The 15,866-nt window shown below is 37.9% G+C and overlaps 1 protein-coding gene across 1 annotated transcript in view; it reads right to left on the bottom strand.

Annotated features, from left to right (window-relative positions):
- The window catches only part of LOC124175222, a 67,346-nt gene that overhangs the window by 24,259 nt on the left and 27,221 nt on the right, over positions 1 to 15,866 (bottom strand). The window contains exons 6-8 of the mRNA XM_046555246.1: positions 15,040 to 15,115; positions 14,356 to 14,543; positions 6,561 to 6,705 (exon numbers count right to left, since the gene is read on the bottom strand). Of these exons, the coding sequence (XP_046411202.1) occupies positions 6,561 to 6,705; positions 14,356 to 14,543; positions 15,040 to 15,115 (409 nt within the window). The remainder of the gene's footprint in view (positions 1 to 6,560; positions 6,706 to 14,355; positions 14,544 to 15,039; positions 15,116 to 15,866) is intronic.

Below are 15,866 nucleotides of genomic sequence, written 5' to 3'. Positions count from 1 at the left end.
TCCAGAAAACTTATTTTCATTTTCTGAAAACTTTCTTTACGTGTTGATCAAATGGGAACAAAGTTTTCGGAAAACTTTTTTTCATTTTCTGAAACTTTTTTTCGTATTCTGAAAACTTTTCTCGAGGTGAACGAATAAAAATGAATAATTCCTCAATATATTGATGATTAATGAATAAACAAATAAATAAATGTTAAGTATATGAATTCACATTTTCAAATCCAGTCAATATCGTTTCCGCATGATGGCGGATCGCCCGAGGTGTCAAACGTAAATATTCACAATAATTCTACGTCCACAGTTTTATCCTATAGCTATTGGGGAGCTGGGACAAACCCCCAAGGTAGGATCTCGGTCTGTCCAGGTATCAATTGCCGCTTGTCATCCTGCCAACTGAGAGCCAATTTTTTTTGTACGATCGTGCTTACTTCATGTTTCTTACTTCGTATCAAACACTGGGGGAGTGTCAACTCTTGGTAAGCCATCAGACAGCGCTTATAATCATCAAACGTGATGCTATTTATCGAAGAATTTTTTACACCCTTGGCGCGCTTTCTCACTTTTTCCCCATCCCCGCCCATCGAAGTAAATGTGTACAGCTTTGCTCGCAGTCCCACAAACTCTGTCATAATTTTACCATTATTTTCATCCTTCATTAGCCCTAGTCGTTTCTTGTTTTTAAGCGGAATGCCATACACATTGTCGGGCGGATAGGCAGAGGTATCAAATATTGTATCTACATCACGTTTGATAATATCGTAGACGTTCGATACGTTTAAATGATAAATAAGGCTGTCTGTGTCGGTATACAACAATTTGACCTCGCTGTTCGAAAAGTCGAATTTCACATAATTATAGTGGAAATCGTAAAGAATGATTTTTGACAAATCTAGAATCGATGCACCGACGTAAATAAGTTTAGCGAAGTGAACTTTGACACGATTCATTTCAATGATGACCATATCAGCGCCAAATACGGTGCAGCTCTGAAAGTTTGCCCGGGCAATAAGCGCTCTCGCACCACCTCTTTCCTCCCATTTTTTGACTAATTTTCAGCGGAAAAATTTGATTTCTTCCAATCTTCCTCGCTGAATTAGGTAAAATCCATTGTTTAAATGAATTTTAAATGGAATTTTCCAAGTATAACTAAAAAAGTCTCAAATCGTCTTCGAATAAAAAACAAACCATTAAGATTGGATACATACTTTTGGTCCTGTCACTTTCACCTATTATGAAAATGTAATTATAAGAAAAATCTGTCCATCGGTTGGTACGTAGATGTTGAGGATTCAGAGAAAAAACGTATTACTAAGAAAAGAAATAAGAAAAAAGAGAATTACTGCCGTTTTATTGAGATTAAATGTAAACATACATCGGGTGAGTTCACCCCCTTGACTTGGATTACAAGAAAAACACAAAAACCCATATGTATTATTTTTTTTCGCTCTTCAAAGTGCAATTAAATCCATCGAGATAGGTGCAATAGTTTTTTTGTTATAACGACTTTATGAATTTCGACCCCTATAACTTTTTTCTTATGCAACCCCCCAATATAAAACCAGTTGCATTTATCATCGTTTATCATTATGGTAGTTATCCATTTGGGTGCATTCGATTATCTCAAGTGAAAACAGGTGAAACCTGAAAAGTACCCCTCGAAGGTCTCAACTTCGAAAGATTATTTCACCTCCTAGAAACGTTTCTCCGCCGATGAAAAAAATACGTATCTCTGAGATTTTCATGTAGAATAACATATATGAATTTCATTGGAATCGAAAGATGTCAGCAGAAAGACTTACCTTGTAAGTTTCATCCAAATCAAAAAAACTGATAATTCTTGTATTTTCTTTAGCTACACTGGATCTGCTATTACAGATTCAAAAATTTTGAGTTCGGATTCATAATCAGTGACCCCAAAACCCCCTATATTCAAACTTAAGTCAATCAGTAGTGGGGCAAAATTTATGTTCGAAATAGATTAATCAATAATCATTTCCGTTACATTACATGAGCTTTGTTCACATGCGCGCTGGAGAAGTTTTATTTACACTTTGTCATGCTTGTTTTTCATGTACGATACCGCAACGGGCTTAGTAAACGCAAGTTCCGAGTAGTATAGCAAGGCGGGTTCTGAGTACAAACACCTTCTTTATCGACCGAGCCGCTCCGCGCACCCCAGACGCAAACCCTCGAAAGTTACCCCCACTCTCGTCAGATAAAACGTGCTCTGCCGTACCGACTCGAGGTCAAAACGTGCAACCATACCGACAGTCGTATCGGTCGACGGTGAAAATCGCACTGCTTTGCCGGCAATTCTTATCGATCGAGGGTCAAAATCGTGTTGTTTTACCGACAATCTTACCGACCGAAGGTCAAAGTCTGTAGTGCTCGCCTGCCAACGGTAGAGGGCGCAGCGGGGGCGAGAACTTGTTTACCGTCCCGCATTCTTTTCCCACGATAGGACTGATGATGTGTAACATTAACCACTCCAAATTCCTTTCCCAGGGTAGGACTGCTGATGTGTAACATCAACCACCTCACATTCCTTTCCCACGTTATCAACCACGTGACATTCCAAAATTAATAGTTCGAAGAATTGTTTTTTATCCACTGGGATATCGCTGATGTGTAACATCAACCACCCCCACATTCCTTTCCCACGTTATCAACCACGCGACATTCCAAAATTAGTGGTTCTGAGAATTGTTTTTCACTTATTCGGATGTCGGTTTCATGTCAACCACGTGACATTTTTTGGCTTGTAACTGCCGTGTGAACTCAACGATGAATTTTGAACGGGTTCGGTCAAGACCAGAATGCAAGGTCGACCGATAGCCGCGGTACATTCAGAGCCATGGATCTGCGGTGTTGGGTTACCATATATATATATATATATATATATATTATAGAGTATATTATAGATACATATATATATATTATAGAGTCTTGGTGATCGGTCAATTAAGAAAACGTATTTTTAGTTAACGTTTCGACCCGGATATGGGCCCTCCTCAGAACGATTTATTTAAAAACTGTCAAAAATAACAAAAAGAATTTTATAATATAAATAATGGTACTAGAAGTAATCAGACATAAATATTGTAGATGTAATACTCTTAGAGCTATTAAATATTGTTGATAGTAAGAACCTTATGATTAATTGAGATAAGGATGTTTTTTAGTGTTATTTACCTTTTGAATTAAGTAAGTGGACTAAGCTGTAGTCGAATTCACAATTACAATTGGTGGAAACAGTGTTCTTTTGAGTGACGGTAGACTATGTCAATCTTCAAGTTATTTTATATGTGGGAGTTGAAAGTTGGTAGTCATTAATTAAAAAGATTAAAGAACTATGTTTCTTCACAGTCAGTATGTCATTGTGTTAAGAGGTTATTGAAGAAGGTCGTTTTAGCAATGAAATTAATTCACAGGTGTCAATGAAGTGGAGGTAGGCTCTTTATAATTAAGTTCTACATGTCTAACGAAATATTGTTGGTTGAACCAATTGAGTCAACAGGTGAATAACGACTGATGGGAGAAAACAACGTAATCCAGAGTGAAGGTGAACCTATTATAAACAATTATACAGAAAAACAATAAATATTTTGTAGAAAAGTTATGTTTACCAACGTTCCTACAGATCTCGCATTGCGCGCAATAATCAACCGTTGGGCTTCTTTGGAAAACAAGATCCCAATTCCTCTTAGTGAACTTGAAAAAGCCTTAAAAATATGTTTTGACTCCGCAATTTTTAAATTTAATAACGATACTTATGCACAACAATTTGGGTTGCCTATGGGATCTCCTCTTTCCCCAATCCTGTCAGACCTCGTCATGGAAGACCTGGAAACTTCTTGCATTAACGATCTAGGTTTTAATTTACCGTTCTACTTTCGATTGGTGGATGATATTCTTACTGCCGTTCCAAATGAAAAAATACATCACACTCTTAATATTTTTAACGGATACCATCCTAGATTACAATTCACTATCGAAACAGAAGAAAATAATGCCATCAGTTTCTTAGACGTATTGTTGATACACAACAATAATAATATCAAGACAGATTGGTTTCACAAAAAAACATGGTCACAAAGATACCTGAATTTTAACTCTCACCATCCTTTGTCCTTCAAAATAGGCACCATCTTTAATCTTGTTGACAGAGCTATCAAATTAGCAGGTACAGAGTTCCAAGAAAAAAACCTGGCGCTCATATACAACGTATTAAGATGGAATGATTACCCTCACGGCCTATTACAACAACAAATTAATAAGAGACGTACCTACATCAACAACATACTTGACCATAATATTGACTCTACTCCCGCTGAAGATAGCAATAGACCTGCTACTACATATATCCCCATTCCATATGTAGCCGGCCTCTTTGAGTCACTTAATCGTTTATTCGCCAAATATAATGTAAAGTTTGTTGGAAAAAATTCAAAAGATCTACAACTAGTTTTTGATACAGGCAAAGACAAGATCCCCATAGGCAAACGATCTAATGCCGTGTATAAAATTCCATGCAATGACTGCAATCAAGTCTACATAGGTCAAACGGGTCGACATCTCAACACTAGAATTAGGGAACACCAACGCAACATACATGAGATTGAAGAACGGCATACAGCTCTAACGAAACATAGTATTGATAAACAACACACTTTTAATTACAACAACACAAACATCCTTTGCGAAGAACGCAATTATTATAGAAGACTGTTATTAGAAATGTGCAACATTGTAGGTCATACCAATTCTGTTAATCTTAGACAAGATGTTGAACATTTAAGCAATATTCACAAACCTCTAATCTCCGCCCACACAACAAATATTGTTTAACCTTAACTACATACAAAAAATTATTTTGTCCCCATTTACAGTCCTTTCTACATAACTTTTCTTACAAAATATTTATTGTTTTTCTGTATAATTGTTTATAATAGGTTCACCTTCACTCTGGATTACGTTGTTTTCTCCCATCAGTCGTTATTCACCTGTTGACTCAATTGGTTCAACCAACAATATTTCGTTAGACATGTAGAACTTAATTATAAAGAGCCTACCTCCACTTCATTGACACCTGTGAATTAATTTCATTGCTAAAACGACCTTCTTCAATAACCTCTTAACACAATGACATACTAACTGTGAAGAAACATAGTTCTTTAATCTTTTTAATTAATGACTACCAACTTTCAACTCCCACATATAAAATAACTTGAAGATTGACATAGTCTACCGTCACTCAAAAGAACACTGTTTCCACCAATTGTAATTGTGAATTCGACTACAGCTTAGTCCACTTACTTAATTCAAAAGGTAAATAACACTAAAAAACATCCTTATCTCAATTAATCATAAGGTTCTTACTATCAACAATATTTAATAGCTCTAAGAGTATTACATCTACAATATTTATGTCTGATTACTTCTAGTACCATTATTTATATTATAAAATTCTTTTTGTTATTTTTGACAGTTTTTAAATAAATCGTTCTGAGGAGGGCCCATATCCGGGTCGAAACGTTAACTAAAAATACGTTTTCTTAATTGACCGATCACCAAGACTCTATAATATATATATATGTATCTATAATATACTCTATAATATATATATATATATATATATATATATGGTAACCCAACACCGCAGATCCATGGCTCTGAATGTACCGCGGCTATCGGTCGACCTTGCATTCTGGTCTTGACCGAACCCGTTCAAAATTCATCGTTGAGTTCACACGGCAGTTACAAGCCAAAAAATGTCACGTGGTTGACATGAAACCGACATCCGAATAAGTGAAAAACAATTCTCAGAACCACTAATTTTGGAATGTCGCGTGGTTGATAACGTGGGAAAGGAATGTGGGGGTGGTTGATGTTACACATCAGCGATATCCCAGTGGATAAAAAACAATTCTTCGAACTATTAATTTTGGAATGTCACGTGGTTGATAACGTGGGAAAGGAATGTGAGGTGGTTGATGTTACACATCAGCAGTCCTACCCTGGGAAAGGAATTTGGAGTGGTTAATGTTACACATCAGCAGTCCTATCGTGGGAAAAGAATGCGGGACGGTAAACAAGTTCTCGCCCCCGCTGCGCCCTCCACCGTTGGCAGGCGAGCACTACAGACTTTGACCTTCGGTCGGTAAGATTGTCGGTAAAACAGCACGATTTTGACCCTCGATCGATAAGAATTGCCGGTAAAGCAGTGCGATTTTCACCGTCGACCGATACGACTGTCGGTATGGTTGCACGTTTTGACCTCGAGTTGGTACGGCAGAGCACGTTTTATCTGACGAGAGTGGGGGTAATTTTCGAGGGTTTGCGTCTGGGGTGCGCGGAGCGGAAAAGGGTTTGAGTCTGGGGAGAATGTCAGTAAGTGTCGCTACCAGGAATCTGCGTGTAGACCCCCCTTTGCTATGCTACTGTTACGGGACACCATATATAGATCATAATCAGTTATAACAACGTTTGACACGCGACGATGTTGGAATATTAAGTCTACGAAACGGTTGATAAGAAACATAATGCGTAGGAAAACTTACGCAATTGACAACCGGCGGTAACAAGGAGGCAGAAATGGCAACACCGATCAAAGGTCCGTTGCTGCCTTGGAGAAGAGCTACAGCAACCCCAGTACCTGATGGTAACGCCCATAGTACACCCATCCACAGAGATCTGTAGTTGCCTCTGAACCGTGAAAAAGTTCATAACGGGTATCATAGTTAATGAAGGTAATTGACGTCGTCCCATCCTCCAGATTAAATGGTAGTAACTTTTTTCTTGATTAGTCCTGTCACAATCTATTTAAATTGAGAAAACTTCTAACGCCATATACTACTCGAGCCGCACTACTTCCTGATAGCTGATTTTTATTTATCTCACTGGGTTACCAACAGTTGGTCTCGGGCCCAATCAAATTGCGTCTGCGAAAATAGATGACCAATTGCATGCGTCCAGTAGCAGCGACCAGCTGCAACCAGTCGTTATTAAAAATCACTCAATGCCACATCACTGGTAAGCTTTTCTGTGCAGTCCTGTTCACAGGAACGTGATTACGGTGTCACGAATTTCCTCTTTCTTGCAGAATTGTTGTAAGTAGATGGCCGTGTTTGTATGTTGAGTTCGAGTGCGAGTAAAAGTTGTCATCACAAGCGAAAAAGATTTTTCTATTCACGGAAAACATGAAGGTCAGAAAAGAACATTTAGCATTGTTGCCTTCCGCCAACGATAAATGCGTGAAGTAAAAACGATAGATCATAAATCGCTTTTTGTACGGACAAGCAGTACTTGTGGTGATCTACGGGATCTGTAAAGCGACCTTCGCATCACCGTACCCCACCTGGCTATCACAGCCGATCTTATAGCAGAGGTAATGACGAGTGTCGTTCGCGTATAAGATAGTACTTGGTTGACAGGCCGAGACAAGGGAGGTTGTGACCGCAGAAATTAAGTTCAGATTTTTCATCAAGGTGTAGCACCCGAAACATATCAAGCATTATGATATCCTTACTCTCTCAAATTAATCAACAAACCGTCGACAACTAGAATGATATCAACATATTCCTTCCAGTCGTCATCCAGCTCTTGTGATAATAGCAATCCTCTAGTCAAGACCAGCGTATGGCTTAGCCTACTGCAGCACCGATACATTAGATACCAAGTACACGATAACGAATGAAAACTATTTAAATAAGCACGTGGGCCGAAATACCAAGTAGGATTAGAATAAAGGAGCGTGAGAAAGCCGGGAATACAAAAGAAGTTTCGACGATAACTATAGCACACCTGGAGCTAAATTTAGCATGCTGACAAAGAGAGGAATACGCCATATCGGCATATAAACAGGCGCGGGCCCGACAGTAGAAAACTCTCATTCCGCAATTTTCTTTGCAGGTGCTAATTACTATCCAGCCGAAGATTTTGGCCGAAACCGAAGCCGATTGTTCGGCCCTAGCCGTAACCTTCGGCCGAAACCGAAGCTGAAGCTAAAGGTTTGATTTTAGTAAGAAATTCTGTAATATTGGATAAACACCATAATAATATCGATGTAAATCGTGTGGGAATTATTTGGTATTATGCATGATAGTAGTAATAGAAGAAATAATCAGTAAGATTTATATATTTATTTTTCTATTGAAACGAAATAAGATAACAGTACCTAACTTGGCACGCAATTCGCGCGCGTTTTACAAGTTCGTCTGTTTTCGACGGCTGACAAAAAATTTCAGCTTTGGCCAAACCCTCGGCTGATCTTTAGTCGAAGCTAAAGATGCGGCCGAAGGTAGCCGATGCCGAAGTTTCGGTTGGGCATTCGTGCTAATCCGCCGATCCAAACAATCAGGTGAGGCTTCTCAGCTGATTTGTTCTAACATTATAATTCTTCTATCGAACATTTGATTTCATTACTCCATGCCTTTATTCTCGATAGAGATTCTCATTATTTCTTAGTGCTTCTCTCGCAAATGTCAATTAACAAATCTAATAACTACCTATCGTTTTATTAGCACATATGACTTACACTTGTTTTTATCTATTTCACTTTATTACATCGGTAGTTGGCGCCGATATCAAGCTACATTTATTCGTTTTTGATTTATACAACCATCCGTTTACAATTTGTTCATGATTACTTTCATTACTTATGTGTTTTCGCACTTATATTTTTCGTTCATTTTCGTAATGCTCCGCTACAGTCACGATGTTAAATATAAAACTAACTTTGTGTTATATTTTTATATAACTACAAGAGTACTCATGGGTATGCACTATTAAGGTGCACAGACGACTTGTCTCCACTTATACATATACGACACCAAGGTGTAGACTAGTGTTTAAAAAAAAAATTTGGTTTCTTCTTAAAGCTACCCGATAAAATGCCTGTTTGGGACCTAAAAATAACCTCTTAAAATTTGAGCCACGTAGCTTATGCGTAAGAACTGGCGCAATTGATTTTTCGTTTTTTTTTTCACTTTTTTTTAAAAATATCCCAAAATATAACATATTTGACAAAAAGTCTAAGAAGATCTTTCCTATGAAATTCAATCCACCGTGAAAAAAGTCTCTTGTAATTTTTTCATATATTGCGTATTTATCGAGATATTTACAAAATGCAAAATTATGACTTCAAATGTTGACTTCTCTCTTCCAAAACAATTTTTTTTTTTTAATCTTCAGATCTCATATATTAATTTTCAACTCTCAATAAAAAAAAGAATTTCATATCGAATCCCTCTTGTTGATTGACTCTGAATTGACAAAAAAAAAATTGTTTCGGAAAAGAAAAGTCAATATTTGAAGTTGTAATTGTGCATTTTGTAAATATTTTGATAAATACGCAATATATGAAAAAATCACAAGAGACTTTTTTAACGGTAAATTGAATTTCACATAAAAGATGTCCCAAAACTTTTTGTCATATATGTTATATTTTGGGAGATTTTTAGGAAAAAGTGAAAAAAACGAACAATCAATTGCGCTAGTGCTTACGCATAAGCTACGTGGCTCAAATTTTGAGAGATTATTTTTCAGGTCCCAAACAGGCATTTTATCGGGTAGCGTTAAGAAAAATCCAAAATTTTTTTTTTTTTTTGAAGAACTCTAGTGTAGGCCTTATCCATTCATTACGCATCGTCAGAGCAACTGTTTTAGTGATCTTTGGAGGTTTGATGCCAACCGTACCCACAAAAGACCTAGATAACGGCCGGCTATCACATTGTCATAATTGCATGGTGGGTGATAATGGTTGGTCGGGTTCGGTCACTCGGCTTAACAAATTGTATTCAGGTGCTTAGGGCTTTCAGTGCGACGACACTCGCGATACCTGGGAATTTGTATAAAGCGTTCACTAATCAAACCACGAGAGCGACTCTCCGCCACCACAAGCTTGCACGTTGATAAGAGTTGGTATCGACCGATCACGTCCCTCCCACGCGTTGATCTGCAAACCCGAACCGAGCGTTGGTCTCGATCAGTGCGACCTCGCAGGAGTTTCTCGAGAGAATTGCACATCATCCACACATATATACCCATTCGCACATACACACACACACGCGCGCGTGCGTGCACGCGTCATTTCGGGTTGCGGGCGTATAACCCGAAGAACGCCTTAGTTCCTAGAAAGAGACACGGTTACACTTTATTGGAAGCGCTATCCGTCTAATCTCTATCTTCAGTCTGAGACACCCCATGACCAATTTGTCCTCCCATCTTCGCAACCTGGAGCAATATAAGTAATACGATTGAATGTAGAGATGTTTCTACATCCAAACGAGACAAATATTTCCGCTCAAAAAAAAGGACGTCATCCGTTCCAGACAGCTGCGGTTGAAGCAAAAATGGGACGTTACAGTAGTCCAGCTATTATTACGGATCCTTTATTATCGACAGAGTCTCGAGAATAAGTGATCATGTTCGTGAATAGTATTAAGCTTCGAATTCTCACCAGATTAACCAACCCTGTCTCAGGATGAGGAAAAATACCATGTTGTAAGTTATGTAAAATTTTTATGCGTTTTACAGTGATACCTATTTTAGTTTGTCAATATTAACGAGCAACACAGACGAGGATGCGGATAAGCGATGCAAAGGATGCTACAATAACAAGTGCACTATTAAACAAATGTATCGGCAGAGATATCCTACCTCGAGCTAGGTATTTCAACTTTACTAGGTGAAGTCTTATCGAGGAAAGACCCAATAGGCCCTATACAACAAGAAGTGTTAATTGAACGTTGAAAGAACATGATTTCTGAAGGTATAGGAAAGCGAAGAAGTATTGACTGAAGTTTACTAAAAATTATCTAGCTCCAGAAAACTATTTGTTTGTCTTGAGGCCCAAACGATGAATCCAGAAATAAAGTCCGCAGTGGATTTATTCATTATCAAAAAAGACTATTCTACCGCAGTTTGCAAAAACCAATGAGGAGTCGCAATAGGTAAAATTAGAACAGCCTCAACGTAGCTCTTTGAGAATAAGGATGCAACATCTGAAATAGAAAAACTTCAACAATCTCCACTTCTTTTAGCGACGCATCAATAATCGTGAGTGATTTACATTACGACGTGGCCTTGACAAGGCGATCAGCCGTAACCACACCACTGAATCCTATAGTGAGAAGGTTAGCCAAGAGCAACAATGTTGCTACTCCTCTATTTCGGGAGGATTTTACTGACAATGAGGGACTCAAGACTGCTCAAAATGTTGCGAGATTTTCCAGAAACCTCACCAGCAGGAACCAGTTCGAATATGATGCAGGCATTAAAGAATCGTCGTATTACGCACCAACAAAGCCACGATTGGTGACAACTTTAAACTCTAGCGGCCTCTGGAGAAAACGGTATGACTCAAATACCAAAAGTTAGGATTCTCAGGAAGATTATTACAGGTTCAGGACTTATGCTGGAGGGGTGGGGGGCAGAACCAGAATATTCGTCAAGCTCTATGTTGGAAGTAAGAATCGTAGAGAGCTTATGTTGTTTTTTAGATAAGCTCGAGGATATTACCTCTGACACCTTAGTATTCTTAATAGCCAAAGAGTAAAAGATCTCTTTGATGCATACACCATCTCGAAGAGTTCCCCCAAAGAAGCCTTTTCTTTTTTTGACAGAATGAGTAGCCATTAAAAACCTAACAGATGACTTCGCTACAAGAAAAGTGGCAACAAGGTGTAAACTATGCGAAGATCAATTTCTACCCTCATATTCAGTTGACAAGCCAAATGGGGCTGGAAATTTATTCTCATCCTCAAGATGTTTAACGCATTCCTGCTTCGTCCACATTTTAAGATGAAAGATTTGAAAATGGATTTACGTTGAGTTACGCCTAAATGTTCTATAGGCACAACTGATTTGAAAGATTCGTGTTTTTAATATCCATGGCCCGTTTGAGGACCGTCCTTTAACTTACACTGGCACATTTTTTTAAATCTGGGGATTTGGAATCTGTTACTTTCTTTCATGACATATTGATGTCAGGACAAATTCGGAGGAATTGCTTGAAAAACATAATCCAACCGCGAAGCTTGATAGAGTCATCTTACTTTGTACTCAAATTGAATAAATGTTAATTTTAACCCGCAAATCATAAAATTAGTAGGGTTTATGATAAACAGTCATGACTCAGATACGTCTAGGTAGATAGGCAAATAAACTGTCAGGTAGTAGCTAACTTTTCTAAAAAAGAGAACTGCAGAATCAGACTGTTGGGTAACCTCATTAGAATGTTGATCGTAGGCTGCTCAGCAATAGAGTATGGCACCTTACACACTAAAGAATTTTAAAGAATAAAACTATCACCCCTTAAAAATTTTAATGGTAGCTATTTCAAGAGAATCCAAATTTCCAAACTAATGATCCTGGATCTGAATTTGTAGATGAGTGATATCTTTTTAACTATGCAGTTTATTTAGCATGAAAGTTATATCATAGAAATTTTTTGAGATTCTGCACTGTTTGGATGGGAAGCATATTGCCGCGCTGAACGGTGCAACAGTTAATGAAGTTTGTTAAAGCAGTTTTCATGTGAATTCAATATCGGTACTGCATGCACTAGAATGTTTTGCACAAAATTCACACACGTAGACAACACGATCGCTATAGTCTACATCAACAAAATGAGTTGAGTGCAATTTCCAAATTTCAATAAGAAAGCAAGACATATACGGCTTATATAAAAAATGACCAAGAGCTGATGATGCGTTTACACAGTCTTAAATAAATTAAAATAAAATTGTTTCGCCCTATTTTTTCTAGTTTTACGTAGTCTGAGAAAAATTGGAGGTAACCATGCACAGAGAGTCTTGGTATTTCTTTTGCGACCAATCTAGCCCTGGTGTCTACTTTTTAAAGACATGTGGTTTGGAAAACCAATATCTTTAGGTCCAGAAACTTTCTCCTCTCAGAGAAGCCCATCTTCTGTCGAGGAACCTTACTGGAGTTGCAACGAGATTGTCCGGCAAGCATAATCATTAAAGGATGTCCCTCGATCGTTGATACCACTTTTCCTTTCAACAGCATCTAAGGGGGCATCCATTAATCACGTGATGCCTTTATAATCAATTTTAGACCCCCCTCCCCCCCCCCCCCCCCGCCTCCTCCTCCGTGATCACACATCAGGTTTTGGTAAATCCTCCCCACCCTTGCCCGTTATCACGTGATTTTTCTCGCCGATCGACTACTTGCCTGCATGGATTAACAATGTGATCAAACCAATAAAAATCTCTAAATATACTCGGGGTTTTTAGAAAAAATGCACCAAAAAATACACGTGATATTGCCCGAGACCCCTCCCTCTCCCCATGTGATCAATCGTGATATTTTCAAGTACCCTTCCCCCCCATCGTGAGTCTCACGTGATTAATGGATGCCCCCTAACAGCAAATTAAATCAGTGTAATCCTGCATGGATGACGTGATTCGCGAGAACGGCACCATTATTGCCATTTTTTAATATTTGTTCATCATCATTTTTTGTATTGCACTTAAATATACGCCTAATAGCTTCCTTAAATATGGTCAACTTATTACCTTTTCATCAAACCATTTTTCTTTTGTCTTTACATCGGTGTTACTCCTTAATCGAGGTCCGTCCTAGAATAAACTTAAACTGGACCTTTAGCTCATATTGTCCTGCGTTCTCATTAATACTAGATCAAGAATTGAGAGAAGATCCGATTACTAGTAATTCTTCAAAGGTGTCGGTATCAAAAAGCCGCAATTATTTTAGCGGTGCTCTCTCGCTACCAGTTGCACACGGCATATGGTAAACTGTAACTAGTCAGTTTCTTACCGTATAACCTGGCGATGGGTTACGAACCCAAAATATGCCGTAATAGCATCGCGGCTAGGTATGGATGCAGCCATTGATAGCCGCTAATCCTGATCAGTCATTTATCCCGTCACAAAGAAGTCAAAAAAATTTCAAACATGTTTTCAACCATTTATTTTGAGAAGTTTAAATTGAAATTCCATTTCAAGTGCTATGCAACTTGTCAGAAAATGTGTCCATGTATATAAAGAAGAATTTTCGTAATAAAACATTGGCATTTTTCGCAACAATTCATACATTTCCACACTGGAGTCTAATAAACCTTCTGGCACAATTACGTAATACTTAGATTGTGTGACAACCAAGAGTTAAAAGTAATGCTGATGTGGCATAGAGGACTAAGAGAAATATCGGCTCAGATAGTGGATGTTAAAAGTTTTTTCAATTCAAATAGACTGTACCACGGTCAAGCAGTAATAATGTAACTAGTATTTCATCTGTTTGGACGGTACAACTCACATAATTGGGATTAAACTTTACTTTAGATAAATTCGTTCAATCGTAAAAATTTACCTGCTTTTCATCTCGTCGGTTGGCCAGTCGCCATACCCCCATGGCATCTCGGTTGTTCCCAGAACAAGACCAAATATAAAACCGTATACTATGGACACGAATATACCGACCATTAAGCTTTTCAAGCCAATGCTCTGCAAGTGTCTGTCGGCTATTATTGTCCCGAAAGTTAAGGACATCACGGGACCCTGAGAGTAAATGGAAGGACAAAAACATTATTGTGACATCTCGGTAGGAGCCTAACCGTGGAACACCGTTTTTAATGAGTTATTATTTTAATGAGTATCCACAGAGGTATTTTCGAATTCATATGTAATCCCATATTACACGGATTCTGCAAGACTAACGATAAGTAAAGAAACATATTGAAGAGATTCTGTAGGTCACTTAGGATACTATTCTGACCTTTTTAAATTATCTGTTCACACACTTTTGAAGCACTCATGTATAATCACACATGAAATAAAAAAGAGACCTCTTCAGAAAGTCAGTAAAATCGGTTAAAGACTGAAGTGTTCACTCGGTCTGCATATGGGTTAGGAATAGCCAATTATGAGAGAATTATTTGAAAATGCTTGAAAAAAAGGATGATCTGATGTAGAAATTTGTTTATCTGAAGAAATATAAAGTTGCATTAGACATGAATGTATAATTTTATTGATATTTTTCCTGAATATAACGAACCATCAATGGTGAGACCAGCATTGCCGCCACAACATTTGTAGCACTATTTTCTACCAGGCCGAGACCAGCAAGACAACTGAAAAACATTTTAATCAACGGTGAGAAGTTTTGATACAACTTTTTTATGAGCCGAAGTTCGAGATTGGAATCAAAGGAAAAAGAAAACTTTCTTCATTTAGATGATAAGAATACGCTGATTTTCCGTGTTTCACCATTTTTTGTAACATTCACTTTTGTTCATAAAATAAATTACCAGGAGTAGATCAAATCGATATGATAACAACAGACATAAATCAAATCTGGATGAAGTTTTCAGTTCTTTGTTGGTGATGGCAAATAAATGTCATCATGATCAGTTATGATGAATCCAGTAAGAATCGCAAAGTTGAAAATGCACTGTAGATCAAAGTCTTCATGAAAATTTGCTACGAATATTATTAAATGTATTTGACACAATCTCAAAAGAAGGTTATGTATTATTAAAACAATTTCAGGTCACAGTTTCTTTGTGATAATAGACTTCAAAATAAAGATACACGATATCGAATCGCCGCCAAATGTCCGTAACGCGGCGTGCGTCAGTTGAGTATTAATTACCCTACACAACTTCGGCATTTGTCGCCGCCTAACCTGATCACAATTTTACTACGTGCGAATATGTACGAACTATTATATACTGAAAGTGAATAGTACTCTTTACTCAACCGTGTCAGCTAGTTTATGCTGTATTAATAGCCAATAAGGTATTACGGGGTAATAATAGAGTTTCACACATGACGTATACATGCATATCAGTTTCTAAGGTTTGAAGCCGCCATAAGGTATCA

This window comes from Neodiprion fabricii, chromosome 2 (genome assembly GCF_021155785.1).
Source record: "Neodiprion fabricii isolate iyNeoFabr1 chromosome 2, iyNeoFabr1.1, whole genome shotgun sequence".
Lineage (NCBI taxonomy): Eukaryota > Metazoa > Arthropoda > Insecta > Hymenoptera > Diprionidae > Neodiprion > Neodiprion fabricii.
The sequence above is the reverse complement of the archived record's forward strand: the minus strand, read 5'-3'. Positions and strand labels throughout refer to the sequence as shown.